General features: G+C 41.6%; 2 protein-coding genes across 11 annotated transcripts in view; one reads left to right on the top strand and one right to left on the bottom strand.

Annotated features, from left to right (window-relative positions):
- Positions 1-844: 844 nt before the first annotated feature.
- med14 (mediator complex subunit 14) lies at positions 845-12,699 on the bottom strand. 3 transcript variants are annotated; one of them, XM_005733769.2, is made up of 29 exons: positions 12,234-12,699; positions 11,739-11,765; positions 11,521-11,626; positions 11,247-11,420; positions 11,008-11,137; positions 10,780-10,908; positions 10,550-10,657; positions 9,584-9,716; positions 9,339-9,489; positions 9,119-9,230; positions 8,701-8,826; positions 8,480-8,558; positions 7,998-8,157; positions 7,673-7,867; positions 7,367-7,501; positions 7,183-7,259; positions 6,907-7,067; positions 6,520-6,666; positions 6,177-6,421; positions 4,768-5,037; positions 4,242-4,491; positions 3,654-3,776; positions 3,249-3,425; positions 2,867-3,105; positions 2,269-2,448; positions 1,987-2,094; positions 1,743-1,868; positions 1,424-1,613; positions 845-1,295 (listed from the first exon to the last, which is right to left on the bottom strand). In XM_005733769.2, exons 1-29 carry the CDS (start codon positions 12,407-12,409, stop codon positions 1,222-1,224), a joined length of 4,308 nt encoding a protein of 1,435 aa, XP_005733826.1. In that variant the 5' UTR covers positions 12,410-12,699; the 3' UTR covers positions 845-1,221. The 3 variants fall into 3 exon arrangements, with proteins under 3 accessions (XP_005733826.1, XP_005733827.1, XP_005733828.1); XM_005733770.2 differs by having other exon boundaries at positions 6,919-7,067; XM_005733771.2 differs by lacking the exon at positions 3,654-3,776 and having other exon boundaries at positions 12,234-12,698.
- A 3,939-nt stretch (positions 12,700-16,638) lies between these two features.
- The window catches only part of usp9 (ubiquitin specific peptidase 9), a 37,517-nt gene continuing 31,802 nt past the window's right edge, over positions 16,639-22,353 (top strand). For 6 of the 8 annotated variants that reach the window (XM_013911046.1, XM_005733767.2, XM_013911045.1 and 3 more), the window contains exons 1-2: positions 16,761-17,211; positions 20,897-21,165. In XM_013911046.1, the coding sequence (XP_013766500.1) occupies positions 21,064-21,165 (102 nt within the window). In that variant the 5' untranslated portion in view covers positions 16,761-17,211; positions 20,897-21,063. The other 2 variants (XM_013911042.1, XM_013911043.1) reach the window with 2 other exon arrangements.

The raw sequence follows: 22,353 nt of genomic DNA, 5'->3' as shown, positions 1-22,353 counted from the left end.
GTCTCTTCTTATTGTGTGCCGTATACATGGGTTCTCTCTGGGTACTCCAGCTTCCTCCCACAGCGGGGTTAGGTTAAATGGTGTGAATGGGTGTTTTTCTATGACAGGTTAAGTGTACTCCACCTTTGACAGCTGGGGTATGCTCCAGCTGGGAGACATTGGATGGAAAGCAAAGCCTTGGCCTTTTATATTTAAGTAGGCCATCCAGTGGCTCTTTTACTTACTGTGGGTCATTTTTTGGTGTTGTTTGGGTCCATTGAACTTTTATCCTACAATGAGAATTTTCTCCCTCAGTGGAAGTGATCTCTCAGTGACTCAGGGTCACTGAATGGCTTGATGAGCAGGAATGACACTTTTGGGGAGATTTGGGACAGATTTTTTAAGACCGTGCTCTCTGTCACCATGAAAAAACACCAAATGGAGGAAAAAGAATAAATAATGCAAAGTTTTTCTTTTAACACTGTTTTTTTGTTGTTGTTTTGTTTGTTTGGTAACTTACCCGATTCTTTTCCATTTCTGGTGCAAAATCCTCAAACCACAAACCAACTCAGAATTTGGTTAAATAAAATACCAAAAGTCAGAAAAGATGTCTCAAATCCTTTAATCAGGACTCCAAATGGTTCTTAATAAAATACAACTGGCTTATAAAGTTTATCACAGTTTTTACAGTATCCAAAGTGTACGTCTGAAATTAGATTGCAGAGGAATGACAAGGTAAAGGCAAGAAGCCAGTTAAATAGTGTGCTAAGGAAAATATCTCCTGATACTACAACAATATCAGTTTTTACCAAAAAAAAAAAAGCAAGTCAGCGGTCTAGCAAAAAGAAAAATCTCTCACCTCATTCTTTTAAACACTTAAATATACATATTTCTGTAAAAAAAAAAAAACCTCAATATATAAGTTTTGTTTACAAGTGCACCTGGAGGAAGAACAAACGAACATTTATATCCATTTGCATCCAATGTCGTCCTTGTTTTAAGGTCTACCTGAATGGCAAATCTTAAAGACCGTCTCCAAGACTGTCAAAATTGAATCCCCTTTGAAATCATCCATCACATCAAAGTCCAGTGGCTGTATCAAAGGGGACGCAAGCTGGATTTTGACCTCTCGGGACCACAGCTTTTACACTCATGCGTCGAGTAAGCTTAAGGGTGAGGTTCATCTTCTGTCTTTAAAGGGACTTGGGTTGAATTTCCGCTCTGGGTTTGACGTCATCGTTTCTACTGACGGGTGCCAGGGGGAAGGGTGAGGCTGGCCATCAGGTCGTGAACAGATGCAAATATGGTGCACTCGCCTGGGAGGAAAAGAATACAGTCAGTGTTAGCAAAGCTGTTTTACATCTAATTAGAATATTCAGTTGGAAAAGGTTTAGGTACAGTAAATTATTCAGTGCTCGTCAGCTGAGGGAGGGCAGAGTCTCACCCTGTCTGGCAGGATGCAGCTCATTGAACCTCTTGAGGATATTAGAGACCAAGAGTGCTGCGGCTCCAGAGGAGCTGTGCTGTCTGGGGATGTCAGCCTGCTGAGTGAGGCCTGTGGCCATGTCGTACACAATGGGTACGATAATGCTCACTGGTTCCTGGGGTACCGGGATGCGCTGGGTCAGCTGCAGCTGTGGGACAAAACAGACCAAATACAAAGGGTGAGGTGGCTTCAACATATTCATGTTTTTTTTTTCTCTTTTCCATCAAATGAAAATGAAGTACATGTTTCAAAAAGGTAAAGCACTGCAGTGACTTACAAAGAAAAGCATTTTAGATTTAAGCACCACAGCAATGGTTCCAGGAGGAGCGATGGGTGGAGCGCTGGGGGGGATGGTGAGGCAGAACTGGACATTCCACTTCAGCTGTGCAGCCTGGTCAGGGAACTGCAGGAGAAGAAAAGGCTTATTCATGCATTACCTTTCAAACGCAAAGACTATTAAGTGGGGGTTAAAGGGGCGGTCCAAATGTGCAACAACACTCCATATAAAAGAAGTTCCTCACCAATTCAAGCTTCATGATGCGCACACAATCTCTAAGGATATTAGTGGGTGCACCCAGCAGCTTAGTGAAGGCATTCAGAGTGTTGTACTTAAAGGGAGGACCAGCAACCTAGAAGGGAGGACAGCAGTAGATGGATTAATGATTAATGCTGGTGTCTGTTACTAGTCATATATCATATAATATTCAACCTATGTTTTAATGGATACAAAATAGCAAGGGATTGTTTACCCATTTTTATGATCAGTTCAGGAAAAATCAATAAATAAAAACATGAAGACTTACACGGGTCTCGAAGAATCTCTCCAGCACCTGAAGTTCTTCCTGGGACCAGGGACCTGTGTTTTCTGGAGTGACTTTGAGCTGCAGCGTCTGGTAGTTATTTGGGTTGAGAGCCACACGGCACTTGAGCACTTCAGTTTTAAACATGATCACCCCCGGCTCGTTAGAGTTCACGATAGTTAACTGGAGGAGAGGAAAGATGATGCAGTGATTACTGCACTGGGGAGGGGAAAAAACCCCCAAACAAAAACAAAAAAGCCAATCGGGCAGTTGGTGAATTTGCATATACAGACTTCTTATAGCCAACATGACTGAATTCATATTTCAGTTTAGTCTTTTATGTGTCATCCTATATTTAAGGATGTTTAATCTATTACAATCCTTAGGTATACCAAAACACTTTACAGAAAATGTTAATTTAACATAAAGACTCATGTTAATCTATAAAATGAAAATGATCCAATTACAACTGAGAAAACTCATGTTGGCTAACATGGCCTTGCTGCGTGCTTCCATAACTTTTTCAGTGCACAGTGCAGAAAGGATATCATTTAGGAAATGAAAGACAACAGACTGATTTTTGGCTCTGCTCGTCACTCACATTGGCTTCCTGCTGGATGATCCTCTGTAGGTGCCGTCTCATAATAACTGAACCCAAAAAGCGCTCCAGAGGTGAGCAGAGGTAGCTTCCTGCCAGGCCGGGCACATGGCAGGGAGTGGGGGAAGGGAGCAGAAGCACATGCAAGGCATTGTGGGTGAGGATAGTAGGAATGGAGGCAGCCCAGGGGCGCTGAGGTAGCTTGCGGGGTGGAGGCATACTGGTAGGCATGACTTGTGAACCTAAATCAAAGACAGAGACACATGTTAAAAAAAAATAATAATAAAAATAAAAATAAAAATTATATATATATTTAAACTCTATTTTTTACAAAGTGTTTGTCTTTAAATACAAGGATACAAAGACAATGTGAGGCAGTACTTACTGGACCCAGCACGTGGAGAATTCGGGTCAGGAATGGGTGAATTCAACGAAGGGTTGCCAGGGGACATGCCGTGGATCCTTGCCCCAGGAGAAGGCCCTGAGACCTGGGGTGAACCTGGCCACTGGTTCCTATTGGTGGGAGACACCATGGCATATGGAGAGCTGGGGTCTAAAACACCTAGGTTAAAGGAGAGTCAGTCATCACCATCACATTAACACTTCTCATACAACAATAAACATAATCAGATGAATGAAAAATAAACCACTGTGTGCCCGTGCTGTGTAGACCATTTGTCATATGTCTGTTAATGTCTGCAGCCTAGAAAAGATATTCAGTCCAGCCCGCTCCAGCCCATGCCCAGCAGAACAAAATTACTACCAGGCCAGTATTTATCCTGCTGCTTACCGTGGGGACTGGCAAAGCTGGTCTGGCCCATGGCTATGCCCAAAGAAGACGGGGACGGGGTTGGCCCGAAAGGAGAAGGTGCCCTTAGAGCTCCACTAGGGGAGCCAGAGGCATGGATGTTCCCTGCACACATCCGCACAACACACACACGCACACACATCAAAGGGCTCATCAGACTAAAGATGACAAGTACTCTTTACACACACTCACTCCATGTGCACACAAGCTAAAGCTGGGCGGAAGGGCTGTAGACTCTGGCTGGCGGGCTGAGATGGAGGGGAATGGAAGGAGCGTGACTAAACGCATGCTTTGTTCCCTTTTGGCTGCGAGGTGTGCATGTTGCAAGAGAAACAACTGATCGCATGGTTTCACAAAATTAAAATGGGCACACATGGTTGTGCAATCGCATTCTTTTGGCATAATTTGCTATTGCAACAAATGCATAAGTCAGCGGGGTGGCTGATGACACAATGTGTGGTGAGAAAACAATGCTGTATGGCAGCTTAACAAGCTTATATGACACAAACACTTTACTGCAACATTCACACAGGCACAATTAAGCAATCAGTGTACGATAGGTCCAAATACCTGGTGATGGGGTGGGCATCATGGATGGTGAGGGAGTAACGTTAGCATAATAATTGGGTGGCGGTGAAGTTAGGGGAGGATATACTCCTCCCGGACCACCTCTCAAAGTCTGTGGTTGTGGTTGAGGCTGCAACTGGTTCATAAGACTGTCCATAACATCTACACCCACAGGTGAAGGCGGGTTGTCATCTTCATTGACCGATCGCCTGCGAGCATCCTGATTGCTGTCTACAAACATGTTTAGGAATGTCTAGAAAGAAGAGAGAGAATAAATTAAGTAGTAAGTACCTGTACACTGAATTGGATCCATTTTAATGTCTCAATCTATTTTAAAGTCATTCAACATCTGGGAAACTGGCTTATTTGTGTGCTTGGCAAGAGTCAGACAAAAACAGTGATAATTTAGCGTATCCCTGCAGCAGAGCTGGGCTGGGCATCCTTTTCTCTAGTCTTTACAGTAAGGAAAGCTAATATGGTCCAGGAAGTGGTTTAATATTTAGCACCCAATATTTAGTGTCTGGCATACCTTTAATCCTGGAGCAGGATGAAAGCCCTCTACAATCTTAGTGTTGTCAAAGAGACTGTAGGCTCCATCTCGGATAGCAACCACTCCGCGGCTTCGGCAGTAGATGTCGATGCAGTACATGTTTCGGAACGCCAGTCGGATGTGTGTGGGTGACTGGGGCAGGATGGAGAAGCACTGGTAGGCAGTGTTGGTGCGCTGGGTGAGGCCCAACATGGGCACCGTAGGTAGCTTGTTGATTGCATTCAGAGGAGCCTGTGTGTCTGAAAGGACCTGGAGAGAAAGAAAATGTAAAAATTAAAAAAAAAATTTCATTTAAACAAAAAGCAAATACATTAATTTCAGGTAATTATTCATCCGCTGCCACTCGCAAAATTCAGTTCCTCACACGTAAAATCAGGACGCAAAGCAAGTATTACACTCACGAGAGTGTCTACTTGGCTTGTGCTGCAGGTTTCACTTTCACCAGCAGCTCTGCTCTCAAACCTGAATTCTCCTCGTCAATGACTCTCACCTGACAGTTTGAGGGGCGTCGCTCAAAGAAGGAAGGGAAGTAATGTGAGTGGTCACTTTCAAAGTAAGTGTTCTCTGATTGGCAGGTTGAATTTTAACTGCTAAATTCAGTTACACCATGTCAGCAACGTGGGCACTGTTTTATACAGTATAGGATTACAATTTGGAAAAAAAAGTTTGGAGAATCAACGGCTGATTTATTTAAAGGTGTATCAGCCAAAGTACTGAGAACTGGCAGTGGATTACTTTAATGCTGAAGAAATCTTAAAATAATAAATAAATTAGAGGATCCTAATAGGCACGTTTTGAAGCAGCCCCATCCAGTCACAGTGCATGCAGTTACCTCGCTGAAGACTGGGCAACTTTTTTTGGTAGGTAAATATGCCTTTGTTTTGGCTGTTATTCTAAAATCCTAGATACTGATCCACCCTTACTCTCCGGATCCTCAGTTTCTGTTCTATTTTTTTAATTAAGTATAATAAAGTGTGAGATATTGTACTACAGCCTAATGGTTCAGGAGTGTGGAGGCTTATCGCACAGATCTTTTAACTTGAATACAATTCCATAAGCAAAGCAGTGTCACAGTGGGCAGTGTGGGTTTGGATTTTAATCGGGTACGACTGATAGAAGAAATAAATATGGTTCAGTCTGATGTATTTCTCCTCCACCTGGACTAAACGCACAGCTTTTGAAGGTCTGGGTAAAGCACTGCAACTCAACGGCACCACAGTGCTGCATGTAATACGACACTGCTGCATTCACTAAGCCACACCCGATGTTTGAAGCAATCCAATCACATCCTTTTGATTTTATTTAATTTCTTATCGTCCCTTAATCCAGCTCCAAAAAGTGCATGTGTTCATTCCGTGGTTACATTTTGTAACTGGGTCACAGTGTACCTGTAGCAGCTGCATCACTTGTGGGTTTTTGTTGAACATCTCTTGAAGCTGATGGAGGATGATATTATGGCAGTTGGAGCAGCCAGAGTTAGGCCCCACAGTTCCCAGGGCGAGGTGGAAACGCTGAGTGCTGGAGTTCCACTGGATGGTGACAGAGCTGCCCTTGGTGGTGCCGTAGCACAGCACCAGCTTACGGTAGTTATACAGCCGCACCTCTGAGAAGGTACTCAAATGAGATGGCATCTCTAGAGGGGGGGAATCATAATGTGCAGCTACGTTAAACAGGTGTACATGTGACAATACAAATCTGGGATTTACTTTTCGGAAAAAAACATGCACTCACCTGGCAGTGCACGAGAGAAGGTGAGGACACACTGGTAGAGCTGACTAATGGCATTCCAGTCGTTAAGGAACATCTCAACCACTTTCCGCCCGCCCACTGGCTCCGACAGAGGGTTCTCATAGGTCAGATACACGTGTCGCGTGGAGGCTAATACAGCAAAAAACATGGGGTTGTTTAGAAGCTGGTATATGAAGAAAATACAGATTCCTTGCTCTCAAACACTAAACACATTTTATTCTTTTTTGCTCCAGTTTAGAGCCTTTTATGGAGTTACAGCTGGTGTCTTTGCCATCTAATTTGGACACAACATCCATAAAAATACTAATACTACAGTTGTTTTAAGACTAAATCAAAGTATATAAATAAGACTTTGTAAATGCTGTGCACCTTGCTCCTTACTATGGGTGCTGTTAAGAGGACAGTTAGCCAGCACCAGTTCAGCCACCCAGGTTCTGTTGTTCCTGCCCTGCAGGCGGAAGGTGCAGTCCAGTAGGGAACGCTCTAAAGCTCTCCTGGTCTCCTCTCCTACACCTTTACAGGGAGGAATCCTGTAAAAGAAAGCCCAATAAACCGTAGAGTCACTGTGGAGTTTTCACTTTTTCTACAGTTTATAACACTTCAATTAAAATAAATTGTGTCAATATGTGTCTCTATTATAATTACTTTATTAGACGTATTGCATGACTGCTGCCATCTCCTTCCACTTGGACGCCCTGATTTGGAATCTCCATGTTGGACATCTAAAAGGCAGAGAAAGGGATCCAGCATCAACCAGAAAACACTAAACTGGGCTTGTCTAATCACCACATGTGGGAATGATTCAAAGTATCCAAGCACTCTGAAGTACCTCTGCTCTAAGGCCAATAAAAGGCATGTTGATATCACACATTGCAACTAGGTGAGCCAGCTCTTTGTTGAAGGCACACATTTCTCCAGACCGTTTAGGCTTTTTTGGCTCTGGCTCCCCTTGGTCTCCAACAATCTACAGAATAACAGAAACAAAATAAATAAATAAATAAATAGCCCACACTGAAAGGACATAATTGCAGTTTTAAGTGTCCAACTGACCACAAATGTTTTTCCCTAGCAATGCCATGCCACACATAAGAAAATGAGTGTGTGAGTGGGTGATGAAATCAGTCTGTGCAGCTACCTTTCTCTTAGTCCCAGGCAGAGCCCCTCTCCCTGTTGTCGAGTCCTGCACAAGGTGCTCCAGATTGGGTTTGAAATGCTGCAGAAGCTGCGCGCACATCGGTCCATCATCTCCTTCCAGCTGAGACACTGACAGGAAAGAGTACTTGTACTGCAACGCTGTGGGAGTGCTAGGCACTTCAAGCATCTCCACTATCTAAAAACAAAACAAAAAAAAAAATAGATGTGAGGAAAAGATTCAGAGTTGGAAGGAGGGTATAAAAATCTAAGTAACAGAGTTGTTCGAGCTCAACGTTTGTCGGTAATGTACTGGCTGAAAAACTCACTATGTAGTACTGCGGTAGCCGCGTGAGCTTGATGAAGAGCCTGTGTTTTGACAGGCTGCCGATGGGGTGAGAAGCTGAGTTGGAGAGGTGAAGGACATCGGTGCACACAGTGGGAAGGTGTTTCACAGACTGCCGGCAGCGCTGCTCTCCCAACCAGAACCTGGCCAGAAAGAAAGAAAGTGTCAGTCTTCATGAGAGCTGAGTTGCAGAAACTGATACTCACTGACCAATCACTGTTCACTCGTGCAAGACTCACAACACAGACAATTCATCTCAACACCCATCATCCCACCAGCTGAGCCAAGTGTTGCTACTGACTGCAATTAGTCAACTCTGACAAGCTACAGTCAGCCGTCAGACTCTATCTCCTACTACTGACTCCTTTGTGCATTTGCATCTTTAATGTGTGCTTACAACACTTTGTTCTGTTAGCTGTAAAGATATACTGCTCTGACTTGTATCTCTGTTTGATGTGGACTTACTTCAGTTGCTGAAGCCATGAGATGATGCGCTTCATATCATCGTTGATGGTCTTTTCAATGTCATCCAATATGGACTGATCTATAGAGAGAGAGAGAAAGCACACCTAGGGTTTTATCTTCAACAAAGGGTTGAAGGTGTAGGCTCATTCTAATAATGTGATCCACATTACCATTAAATAAATACATGTTCCTATTGTAATACAATACAAACACAAGCTTACCTAACCCATACAGCATTGGCTGGAACATGCCCGAGTGCAGGTCTACGAAAATGTGTAGACACTCTGAGCGGCCGCAGGGCTCAAGTATTGGAATAACAAGTGTAGGTAAAGCAGTCTCGATGAATGCTGAAATAAACAAACAAACATTTAAGTGTACGTCTTTTCACTGCGAATGACTCAAAGGACTGGTTGCAGATACTAGTTGACAGAAGGAGAATGAAGGATGTGTGAACGACAACATCTCTAAGTTTTTTTAATTCATGACCACAAACACTCATCAGTCTTATCTGCAGCCTGCTGATTAAGTCTGGCTGCAGTTGATAGAAGGAAACAGAAGTTTGAAAGGCTTTGCTAAATAAACACGTTTGAAGGGATTAAAAATAAATAAATAAATAAAAAATGAGGAGTGGATGCATACAGTTGTCGCTGGGATTGCTGGTCTTTAGAATTGCCTTCAGTTCCTGCAGCTTCTGATGTGACCGGGCATGCACACTGTCAATCAAAAGCTTCTCCACTGACAGGTGATCAATCTAAAATGTAAAAAAAAAAAAAAAGTAGAGAGGGGGAAAAGTTATACTAAACTGGAAGGTAATTGTACTGTAAAACAGTGAAAATACTGATATTTGTGTGCATTTCACCTTCATTGCTCTGTCCATTAATTTGGAGTCACAGACAGGGAGAGGGGGCTCATGAGAAATTTGTAATGGCTTCGATCCATCTGATTCGTCGATCCTGATAGTGACCTTATGTACTGATGCTGTACCCGTTTTCCTACCCAAAACCTGCTGACTGGAGAAACAGTAAAAAAAAAAGTCAGCTTGAGCCTCTCTCTGTGTGACTGTTCATGTGTTCACGCATGTGAGGGCCGCTTATAAGCTCTTACTTCCAAACAGAGAGTGTGAGGTATTTCGCTGGCACGTATCTCTCCTCCTGCACCAGGTCTCCCCAGCGCTCTCTGATCAGCATCAGAGTCTGAGAGTGGAGCACTTCTAGCTGTAGCGACAAACAGAAGGAGTCTGGCAACAATGAGGTTAAAGAAAACACACCGTGGGAAAATACCGGGCCAGGTGGGTAGAGGTAGAGTGATGTACCCATCTTCCCATTAAAATTCAAAACACACAGTCCAGTAGTAAAAGAGGTATCTGTGCCTCATACAGACTGCTCTTTGACAAGCTGGGGGGGAAAGGCGGAGCAGAGATGTACTGATTAGCATTGTGATAAGCACAGTTGTGCTCAGCTCGCATGCTTGATTAAGGACTCTGATTAAAGTGAATACTGCTCACTAACAGTTTTTTTTTACCTCTCTCTGCATTTAAGCTACACTTAACCAAAGACTTACAACTGTCTGACACATGGGAACAAATCGGCACTATTACAAGATATCATCTACACATATGCTCGCTCAAGTGATTTTCAGGTTGACAACATAATACTTGTATTTTGCAGAAAACTGAACAAAGAAAAGGACTATTTTCTTCACTGTGACTTTAACAAGCCCACATCTCTCAGGGAGGTTAAAATACTGAAGCACCTGACCTGGATGGGTGACCTCGCTATAGTCAGAACAGTGCTGCTCTTTCCTTGTCATTAACAAAAGGCTGTTTTAGTGAAGGGGGGACTACACAGGATTCACTCCTGCAGCTGTGTTTCTCATTGGAATTCTACACTCATCTGCTTGACCGGTCAATACTCTATATGCTCCGACACACACTCCCGCCCTACTGCAGCAGTTGAGAGCAGACTGGGATAAAAGCCAAGTGGATGCAGGCAGGACATACACACGCAAACACATTTTCTGTATGTGTAAATGTGCATGTGTGTGGTTAAATACAAAGGAAAAAAAGGATACGCAAGCAGTTGTACATGTCTTGAAGAGGCTTTTCATCAGCACAAAGACGTGCCTGGACCAACTCGTGGATGAAGTTCACCTGCAAACTGTGGACCAAGGCTCGGCCATCTGTTACAATAGAGCGGGAAGGGGGATGTGACAGAAAGACAAACCAGTTGAGTCCATTAGCACTCGAGTACATTATCAATCAGTTTGTGTTGGAGTGAGTGAGTGCCCCCCTGTCCCTTTACCTCCAGTTTCTTTGTCCTCCACCAGAATATCTAACTTCAGCAGCCTCCAGGGAATATCAGGGTCATCCCCCATCACGGTCAAGGTGGCCTCGAACTCTCCTTCCACACGAAACTTTACGCGCCCATTAGCTACATAAACACACACACAAGATCTTTTCAGCACAGATGAAAATAATCTGATTAAGACATGAGAATGGTGCCAGTTAAAACACCACACAAACTGCTTACCGACTGTGAGATTTGCTAGCTGAGGTGGCAAGTCTGTGGTGACAAGGCGGTGTCGTAGAATCTGATTAAGCTGGTTCAGAGTGGTCTGCTTCTCTGCCTTGGTGATGGGGTCTGGAGGAATGATCTTATCCTAAGCAAATAGACACAGAAACAGTTGAGCTCACATACCAAAAAGCTTCAAGAGAACAAGTTTTAGCTACATCCATCATTTCATGCAGGGAAAGAAGTCCAAGACTTACTCTTATGCAGGTGGGCAGACGCGGGTACGACCCAGTGGTGAGCACATCGATGGCAAAGGGGATGGCAAAGCTGGGCAAACGAGCATGCACCAGGGCCTCTCTGGCCAGTGATGCCAGTCTATCAGCTGTGTCTACAAACAAGATGGTCTGCTGGTCCAGGAAGCTGGAGATCATCTGTTACCATGGAGAGTTCAGCATAACTTAATTTAGTGCTCTGATGACCAGAATGAATGTTAATAATAATTGTACTAACTAATCCACACACACAACATACCGCACACTTCTCCACTTTTCCTGCATTGCTCGCCCACTTCACCAGCGCCAGGAGACGGACGAACAGCTGCCTAGTCCGGCTGGCGAACTGAACGATTTCGATTTTCCTAAGGTGGGAACAGCAGTCTTTTGTTATGGGTTTTAAAATATGACACAGTAACTGAATGTGTGAGTGGATAAAGGAGAATGAATGAATGAAATGTGAGAAAACAAACATACCTCTCCATGTCTGTTTTTCTGGGCAGCCTGGAAGAGCAACAAAAGAGCATCATTTATTAAGCTCTTGAACTCAAGACCTATGTCCTGTCAAATGATCAAATTATGTATCCTTGCTCTTTACAATGAAAACATTATTCATAATAGTATTTCGGTCAAAGGGTACTAATATATTAACTCTATGGGAGCAATCAGATATTCATCTCCAAACATAATCACCGATCCTGGCTCTATATTCCTATAGCCATGTATTGTTTACATGTACGCCCTTAACATATCAGCAGTTACCTGTGCTGCTGTGCTAATCGTCTTTACTGTTAAAGCTTTTTGCTCTTTTGAATATAAATATAAAACTGTTGGTCCCAGTTTGATGAGCCTGTTAGGCTTTCTTTTAGCATCTGGAAGACGAACATCCTCACAGTTTACTCAAGTTAGAAGGTTAGCCCGCCAGGTCAACATTACTTAGCTCTGAGGCCTGCAGCAGTAAATGCTACTCACAGTTCCGCCAGTGTGGTGATTTCCTGGTAGGTCCTTTGGAGAAGAAACTCAATAAGCATGCTGAGTCGGACCCCCGGTGTACCCGGGGCACCGAGCGCTGGTGCCTGTGGACCCGAAACAATCATACCTCCGACGTGAACGAGCGGCCCGTCTGAGCCGATCTGCACCGGAGCCATTTTACAATGACGAGACAGACTCGTTAGCTACGCCGAAGCCAGAGCTGCTACACCAAACTGCTGTAGCAGCTAACTGCTTCAGAAAAGAAGCTTTTCTGTCCCTCAAAATGTCCTTGCCCAGATGAGGTTCTCCGCACGGACTCGTTTTTCTTGTCCAGAAGAAAACTCAACAAATAGACAAAATTTGGTAACTCATTATAGAGAACAGTTAGTGCCGCTCGGCCGCCATCTTTTCTGTCGGGTCTGATCGCCTAGAAGGCGGTCGGACAGAAAACCCCGACAAGACCTTAGAGGAACGACAAACAGGGACACCGCACAGTCTATGCGTTTGTTTCCAGAGCAAAAGCACGAGTTTGACATCTGTTACAATACTGTGAAAACAGTGCACAATGTTTGGTGTTAACAGGCTCAACTTGAAGGCAATTCTTTGTCTCGAATTATTATAATTAATAATAATAATAAAAAAATATTAATGACAAAGAAACGCATTCTGAACAAGTCTCCCTTTTCTGTTTCCGACAAATTCTACTAAAACAACGCTGTTTAATACTACTCATTTAACCTATTAAACTCGTAATATCTGATTGATAAATAGAGTCTTCCTAATATCTATTACATGAACTTGGTCTGTCAATAGCTTATTTATAGCGGTAATGCCAAAATTATTCTGCTCAATTCTCCTTGTTTACACCCCTCAGAAATACAAATATATTTACATAACCTAAATAATCTCATATTTATAAATGTATTTATATATTCTACGTTATGAACATTTCACAGTCTTTAAATGTTTTAGGTAATGTGCAATATTCTCCTGTTTAACTCTAAATGTTTACATATCCAGATGTTTATATAATCACCATTTTTCCTGTACATTTCATAGTCTGCAGATGTGCTAATGTGCAATGTCCTCATTTACAATCTTATTGTTTACATCCTTTAAACGCAAAAGCACTTTTATACATATGTACGCATATGCAGTATAGGTGTATCTGTTATCTCCATGTTGTTGTTGTTCCTACATCATCATATAAAATGTTGGTCCAGGATCAACGTTACAACTGACCAATCGTGTTGTTGTGATGTCATAGCTTTGAAATGTGGTGGGAAAATTAAAAAAAAGGAAAGAAAGAAGCTTTGTTTACATAAAACTATCTTCTGAAACAAAATGTACAAAATTTAAAGCGTTATATTTATCAATGTATGCAATTTAACAAATATATTATCAATTTGCTGTTAGCCAAATTTAGGTTAATCCTGTAGCTTTTCTAGTTTTTAATAGCATTAGCTTACTTCTTGGCTAATGCTAACCGAATGGCCAGACAAACAACAATGCTGTGATGAAGTAGGAACAACATCAGGGGATATCTGATCATATAATTGTATATGGATAATATACATGTATATGTTATACTTATAAACATTTTATAAATGTCAGTATATTTATCTGTTCTTCTATTTTGTGCACCATCTAATTGAGTATAACTGTTATTTATACTCTCTCACATGCATACAGCCCCTATATAAATTAATGGTCACCAAAATTTGTATCCACAATGACGTTTTCTTTAACTCATCACTAAATACAGAATAAAGAATCTGAAGAAGTTGGATCGCATATTTAATATACTCTGTTCTACTTTGCAATTTAGTCTGTTTGTTTATAACAAACAGGTAGCACTGTATGAGCACTCTGCATCAAAGTTTGAGGTGCATATGCATGTAGCTATTGAACCTTATATGCCTTATCCCTTGCATTAAGCCACACACAGACAATTTACATATAAAGCACACAAATGTTATCAGGTGAGTCTTCAAGACGCCTTGTCTGTGAAAGCCAGCTTAAACAGCAGTGAAGCAGTCACGTTGGAGGTGGGGTCATTTAAGCTGTTTCGTGCTTTGATTTCTGTGTTTTCTCTCAACATCTTCCTGTAGTTGTCAACACATCTTTCATCACTTGGCCTGTACAGCATGATAAAAAATGACCCCCTTTTTTTTCAGTTAGTGCTTACAGCTACACAGTCAAGCTGCCATGGCAACTGTGCCCTGCTGAACTGCTTTTACCCCTCACTGCTGCTTACAGCTATATTGATAATTTTATAAGCTGTCTCTGTAATTTACTGTTACCTCTCCCCACCTACTTGCATCTACATCTCTCTTACCAGGACCTCTTTTGCATGCAGCACCAGTGTGGTCAGAATGCTGCATTAGTGCACACTGACCAAACAGAAAGAAGTGTGCTGTTGATCAAACTGGAAACAAACCTGTGAGATTTGTTTGCTGTTTTAGTTAAGGTTAAGATGTTAACAAGGTTGACCCTCACCATGGAAAAATACCATGCGGTGCTTGTTTGGAGTATATCTTGCTATCCCATTATTGGCACTCGAATGCAACAGTAAAACTGTGATGAATGTGGTGCTTATATTGATAAATTAATTTGTTTATTCAAATTACTATCCTGCATATTCGAGGCTAACATTTAAAATTATAAGTTCAAGGAAGAAACCTTTCTACTGCCTGCAAATGTTGCTATTATGATTTTACATTGTAATATAGCTATAATATAACTTTTACTTATGTGAGGGATCTGAATTTTTCTTCTAAATTTGTAATTTTCCATCTCTCATGCTATTTAACATGACATCATGTGTACTGGGGTGGAGGTAATCAGAGAATTCATCGGCTGGTCTGGTGCCTTGACCTTTGAAAGACTGGCCAGATAATTAAACAGCCATATTGTTATTAGACCAAGGGTTTAAAGATGACATTTCAACAAATGTAATCCCTGTTTTGCTCACAATGCGGGCTGTTAACTTATACACAATCAAGCTTCATTCTTCAGTGGAGCTTTCACAAGAGATCTTGTCTTGTGCTAATGTGTTGTTCACATACACATTTACGATGCAGGGCACTGTAAAGGTGTATGAGAAAACCTGTTCAGTGTTTTCCAACTCAATTTTCAGTCCTGTATTAATTTCTGATAGATTTTTTGTTTAAATTTCCTTCAGACTCCTTTTCACTGGTTCTTGGTCCCTACCATTGCCATAACATTTAAAAGATCCTGGAACCAGGCCTGAATATACTTTAATATATGAAGTATGCATTTGCAAAAATGTTTCTTGATTTGAATTCTCTTCAGTCACAGTGTACTGTGTATAAGTCTTGAGCCACTCCACATATTGTCCTTCCAAAAAGCCTTGTCATTTTTAAAGTGGTCTTAAGCAATAGTTCCCCAGGCATTCTGAAAGCCTTTCAATGTTTGTAGTTCTAAAACTTGCCATATCTAAGCTTGCTATGCAGTGCGTCCTTCAAAAAATCTGGGGAAAATGGACAAGTGGAGTACAAAAGAAGAAGTGTCAGGCCTAAAAATATCTAAGAAAAAGATCCAGCAAAGATCTGACACAGGGCGTGAGAGATGCATCTGACCTTTCAGTTGATCTGTCTACTGTTTATTGGAGCCTCATGAGAAATGATCTCAGTTTATGTGTGGCTATCAAGAAGCCATTCTTCATGAATGGAAACAGGAAGAAAAATTACACTACAACTAGAAATCAGTGGCAGTGGGTCGTATGCAGCGATGAATCCAAATGTGAAATTTTTGCTTGAACTCATCACCAGTATGTACAGAAGAGGTCAGGAGAGACTGAGTGTCTACAGCCAACTGTAAAACAGGGTGGAGGCTCTGTCATGGTTTGGAGACTGCATTTTAGCCAGTGTGCTTAAAGAGCTTGTTGCAATTGATGGGATAATGAAGAAAAGTACTATTAGATTTTGATCCGCCATGCAATATCTAATTGGCTTAATTTTATTAGCATGACAGTGATCCCAAACACACTCCCAATGCAGTAAAAGCATACCTACATAGACAAAGGCACAACAGAACACTATCAGACCTCAACAGTATTGAAGCAGTGTGGGATCATCTTGACAGAGAACAGAAGAAAAGGCAGTTAGCATCTAAAAAAAGAGCTTTGAATGTCCTTCAAGATGCCTGAAGAACTATTCCCGAAGTAGTTTTTGGGACTAGGTCTCCAGAAAAGACAGAAATGACATGAAAGCTTGCCTTAGACAGTTCAGACTGTGTCGAAGAATAAAAGTGATCACACCAAATATCGACTTTCAAGCTTGTTAGAACTAGTTCAAGACTTTTGCACAGTACTGTACCTTCTTTGGTAAGTGCTCAAGTTTGAATTTGCTCGCATTCTGTAATTCATTGTCATTACTTTTTAATTGATGACCACCCCAAGCGATAGGAGGCGATATAGTCAAGTGCATCGTACCGCTCGGCTTTTTTCCGCCTGGTTTTGTTCAAACTATGGATCGGATATCAATGCTGGAGCTGGAGTGAGTTATCAGAATCGAGAAGGGGTTTTATTCGCTTTCCATTCAGCGGGTGTTGTGTTAGCTGAGCTGTGCTCGGTTGTGGTGCAAACTAGCTTACAGACATCGCTGACTGTTGGAGTTCACACAGTCGTCTAGTCTGTTTTAGTGAGCTGCATTTGTGTCCGACTGCGCTTCCGCCATGTTGAACTGAATCAAGTTGTGACTGACTGCTGGGACCGAAGTGACAAGCCCCAGAAATCGGACTAGATAGAGTTAGGGGGGCTGTTACCGCGCCGGTGACGCAGGAAAAACACCCAGAAGCAGAGGAAAAAAACGTAGGAATTAGATCATTCTAGTAACAGGTTTGTGTCCTGTGAAACTGTCACTGATATAGGCCACGTTTATGTAATACACGACGACACCATCGTTCAAGGCTGGACGTAGCCCGTGAATAGAGGGGAAGTCATATCAAATTCCTGGTGAGTTGTTAGCCAACTAGCTCGCTGTGCTGGCTGGTGATTGTTAGCTGGCTACTGCTAGTACTAGCGTCAGCTGTTGGTGTATGAAAGGTAACATTATAGCATTTTGGGTTGTTGGTGTTATTCACTTGCTGATGGAGTTTTCTCTGTTAGCTACTGCTTACTGAATCTTTGACAATGTCAATGCGATTAAATTGCAATTCATAGTCCTGACAGTACGTGCAGGCTGCCTAGCTCATCCCGCTAGATTCACTGAAGTCAAGCTAGCGCTAGCTACCTGCAAATGGTCCTGTTTAAAGACTGAGAAGGAACATTTCCTTTAAACGTCTAATGTTTACATGTTGGCGAATTTAAATTTCATCCACCCAGAGTTGTTAATTGTTTTATTACAGCGGCTTTATCAAAACTACATTGCAGCTAACCTGTTCTATAACCCGGGCCTCTGATATGTTATTTTCAGTTTGTTTTAGCTAAGTTAGAACTTAGCGTTAGGCGATACGGGTCAGAACAGTGAGTTAAATTTCAGGAAATAGACGCCTCCACTGTCACTGACATTTTATGCGTTATCCCAGAAAGCTAAAATGGCCACGAAGTGGCATTGAGTTGAATAGGAAAATTATAATTTTATGGGTTGAACACTAATTACTTGTCGAGTCATCTCAGCAAGCCGCTTGTCAAAACAGAAAGGTTAGCTACGGTGAATACATTTACTTAAACAGAAGCTAACGGCTGGCTAACATTAACTGTTTAGATTACTTCTTATTAGCTCGACTAATGTACTTTGCAAATGGCGTTATGGTAACACAGATGGTCGACAGTAGTGAGGACAAACGCGATATTCTCTCAGTATTGGTTTTAGCTATTTAACCAAATTCTCTACGTATTTAGGCTCATCGGCTATGCAGCAGAGGTTTGCAAGAGAACTATAACGTCAGGCCTGAGCGAATGATGAGGCCTGTGTTTCTCAGCGCAGTGGGCTTTGGACGACCAGGCCTTCACTGCTGTGCTGTCTGGGCGGATCGCCTTGCAGGCTAACCATCGTTAGTTGCCGCAGCTAGCTAGCAGCCAGGGTTATTAACTAACTAGACCACCAGCTGTTAGTAGTAGTTGACGGCGCTAGTTTGCGACGACAGTTACGTAATGTCACCGTTTACTTCATCTGCATCTGGGCTGTGTGTCATTTTGAACATGTTCCATCTTAGAGCATATGACATTACATGACCGATTTACCCGTTAATAATGTCGCTAAATAACACCATTATTTCAAAGCCGGGCGCTCCAAAAGGCCCCAGTTGCACCTAGCATAGAGAGCTAGCGTTAGTTATGGCTGTTGTTAAATTTGTATATCACTTTGTTTTACTGTGGTTAAAAAACAAACAAAACATGATAGTATGTTTTTTTTTTTCTTCGTGCGTCATGAAAGTAACCCACCGTCCCTGTTTTGGCAGATAGTTAGTTAATAATGGCTGGCTTTACAGATAGCACACTTGGCTAAATGCTGTGACATTTAGTTCCCTGCAAGCTAAAGATACTCCTAACGTTTTGCCTTTATTAATAACTGTTATGGACTGCATGTTATGCTACCTGCTGCACCATCAAAATGTTGGTGGTGCAGCAGGTAGCATGTAAAGTGGAATTTGCGCTAGTTTCACCTCTGTTAAACCAATAAATATTAAATCAGCTATTTTTCCACACCCATGTTAACTTGCTTTCAGATAGTTGGTATGATACAAGGGAGCAGAACAGCTGCAGTTTATGTGTATCTCGTTTTGCTTGTTTGTTTTTTGTATAATGTACAACCAGCACTCTGTTTCAATTATGTTCTTAGTTCTAGTCTTATATTGAGCTGCTAAATGATGTTTCTAAGTTGAGCTGCAGTTTGAGTATTTGCTTTGTTAGATTTTATACCACGCCAGCTGCTTTCAGCTGGTAAAATGGTGTAGAGAATATGTTGATATTCCCTCTTTATTACAAGGGAATTGCAGAAGGGACTAAGGTTCTGGGTTCAGACCTTGTCAGTAAATCTCTCATATCTGCTCCTTCTTGATTTGTGTGGGGAAAGAAATTAAATGGAAAACACGTTCACTCTGAATAAGAATATATCCTAAGTGCTCATTTTAATAACTGAAAACCTAGAAGGTTTGCTCCAGCAACATAACATTTTATTTTGGTAATTTGAATTTTCACTTATTTTTTGACTATTGTAATGGGAAGACTTTCTAGTGGTGGTTTTAGGCAATGTGATAAATACAAAATATTTAAATTAACAATTGAAATTGGTTTTCTTTCTGTATTCTTTTGAATATGAAAAAGTGATGAGCTTTAGACTATTTGATGTAATGAAAGTGATCTAAAGGTCTGATGGTTTAGAACTGAAATCCAGGGAGAAGGTTAAATGACATTTATTTTCAGAAATATGTGGTTATCGGTGACCCCACACACAGTGCCAGTGCTAAACTGGTGTCTAAAATTGCTTACTGATGAGCATATCTGACCTTAAAGGGAATATATGGTCCATTTATTTTGTGGTTCTCATTAAATTCATTGCTGTGATGTGTTCAGTCTATGGTACTGAACAAAATAACTCAAATTGGTCAGGGAATTTGATTTAAAATGTGAATGAAAATTGTATTACCCAAGCTCTATTTGTTAGACATCCTTGACAGTTTACAGGAAAACTTCCTGGCTTAACTTTGACCTGCTCTTCTCATCACAGTTGCACATGGACACATAGTTTTGCAGTGCAGTGAGAGAATTTTACTGACATAACAGGTTTTCCGTTCAAGTAAAGCAACGTGATTAAATAATCAGGCCAGACTGCCTTACTGTCTAATCATGAGCTGCTTGGGGTTCTTGTCCCATTGAACTGTACCATTTAGCAGTATCACCAAGGTCGTTAAATCTCAGAAATTACTTTGGCAGGCACACTTGTATTGTAATCTAAAAAATGATTGCTGAAGAGTAAGAAACAGAATAAATGTGAACTAAGGTATTGTGAGCTAATACATGACAGTGCTCAAAAGGCGTTTCATGATGGTGTAAAAGCTATAATTTTCAGTCTTTAATGGGAGTATAGTTTAAAACAAGGGATCAATTAGCTGACAACTAATGCAGTAGCACTAAATCTGTTTTTTCCTATACAGTCCATTGTTAACCCGTTCCTTCATATACAATCGGATGTTTATGTCTGCATTTGAGATGATTATTTTTTCTTGTTGTGGGATTCAGGCAGACAGCATCTTCTGGGTTAAATATTAGAATTAAAATGAAAACTGGCTTTTGGATGATGACTTATGGTTTGCCTCATATTGGCTAATCCCAGGGACATATATCAAAGTGTTACAATAGTAGTTTATTTTTCTTTATCTTTCTTTTCTTATTAAGTTAGTAAGGGGTAGTGTTATTACTTTAAGGCTTGATGGGCTGAGACTGAACTCTCCAGTTTTGTCCTTTTTGGCAAATCATCTTCCTTTCTGAATAAAAGAGAAAAGAACATGTAGGTAGTCACTGAAAAACTGAGTGATACAAGCTGAACTGAGCTGACAGGCACAGCTCAGTTCAGTTTATTTTATTTTAGATTTAAACATGTATTTTAGATATTACAAAGTCTCCTAACCCATTCAGCTTTTACATGTTAAGCAGTCAGCTGATAATTCTGACCTTTGCCCCCTCTTCTCTGCTCCAGGTTATGCAATGGTCTCAGCAGCACACCCAGATCTCCAGGTGCTTGTGTCCCTCTCTCGTGTGTTCCGGCTCTCTTCCCTCTGCTCTACAGCTGAGGTGGCTGTGATTTCCCTCCTGGCCAGCGCTCCCTAAGAGGTCAAGATTGCCAAGATCTGCCCCGTGGCGAGCATGACGGCCACCACGCGTGGCTCTCCGGTGGGGGGCAATGACAGTCAGGGCCAGGGCCAGGCTCCTGATGCTCAGAGCCAACCCCCACTGCCACAAAACCAGGTCAGCATCATCTTTCTAACACTCGTTTTAGATAGGTGAAATGAAGAAAAGGAAAAAAACCCAAAAACGGTTATAGGAATGAAAAAAGATATTTGTGTTTTTGTTTTGTTTTGCTTTTTTCAGTCAACACAGCACAGTTTTTTTTTCTTTTTCTTTTGCTGATATTGCTCGTACCTAACCACACACAGATGCCCAGGGAGATGAAGAGAGAGGGGAGGTGGGGGCGGAAAAGGAGGGAGAAAGGGAGAGAAGGCGAAGCATCAATGAACAGAGCCTCCTGAGTGATGGATAAAGGGTGTGTGTGTGCGTGTCTTTGTGCGTGTGCAGGCCTGTGTTGGTTAGAGATGAGCTGTGGTGAGACGTGAGAGGCAAGCTGCCTATGTAGGTCAGCCAAGCAGAAGGAGCCTTCACCACACACCCCCACATTTTATATTTCTCAGTTATGCATCTCTTTCCACGTTGAGTATCCCTCCTTTACTCTTATACACAGCTGCTCACACCACCACCACTGTTGATGCGCACTCAAAAGATGAAAGAAAAAATAAAGTGGTTAAATGCATATTCATCGATGTGCATTTTTGATTGCATTTCTCAAATACTCTTACTTCCAGTGTAGCCCTAAGATTCACCCACATACTAACACATTTATACGTCACCCATGTCAACTCTTATTATATTTCCTGTATGGTGAAATGAGTAATACTTCATATTTAAAGTATCAGAGTTATGATCACTTGAATGACCTTTCTTTTTTTCTTTTTTTTTTTCTTTTTTTTTTAATCAAGCTTTTCACCAAAACTAGCGTAAGCAGGAAGTTAGAAAATGTCTATAATAGGAGCAGGTGGTCACAAACTAGCAGATCCATTTGGAGGAAAAAAATCCCTTTACATGTGAAAGGTTAATGTTTTTTTCCAGTCCTACCTTATTTTTGGGAATCCAATCTTCTCTCATGACAATGCATGCAAACTTCAGTATTTATTGCCTATTGACACTATCTCATCAAGCCAAACAGTTTAAAATCTGTTTGTCGGTTGAAAGCTTTTGTTTCAGTCAGTTCTCTTGGAAACTGTATGTAGTGCAGTTTCTTTTAATTGCACCCCTACTGGGAGATCCTTATGCAGCCTCTCCAAAGCTGACCCTAGTTGTTTGTTTAGTGTAGGATCATGGCTGTGCTAGCCCATATCTACT

The sequence above is a fragment of the Pundamilia nyererei genome, unplaced genomic scaffold, assembly GCF_000239375.1.
Source record: "Pundamilia nyererei isolate P.nyererei 1_Seehausen unplaced genomic scaffold, PunNye1.0 scaffold00055, whole genome shotgun sequence".
In the NCBI taxonomy this organism is placed as follows: Eukaryota; Metazoa; Chordata; class Actinopteri; order Cichliformes; family Cichlidae; genus Pundamilia; species Pundamilia nyererei.
The sequence above is the reverse complement of the archived record's forward strand: the minus strand, read 5'-3'. Positions and strand labels throughout refer to the sequence as shown.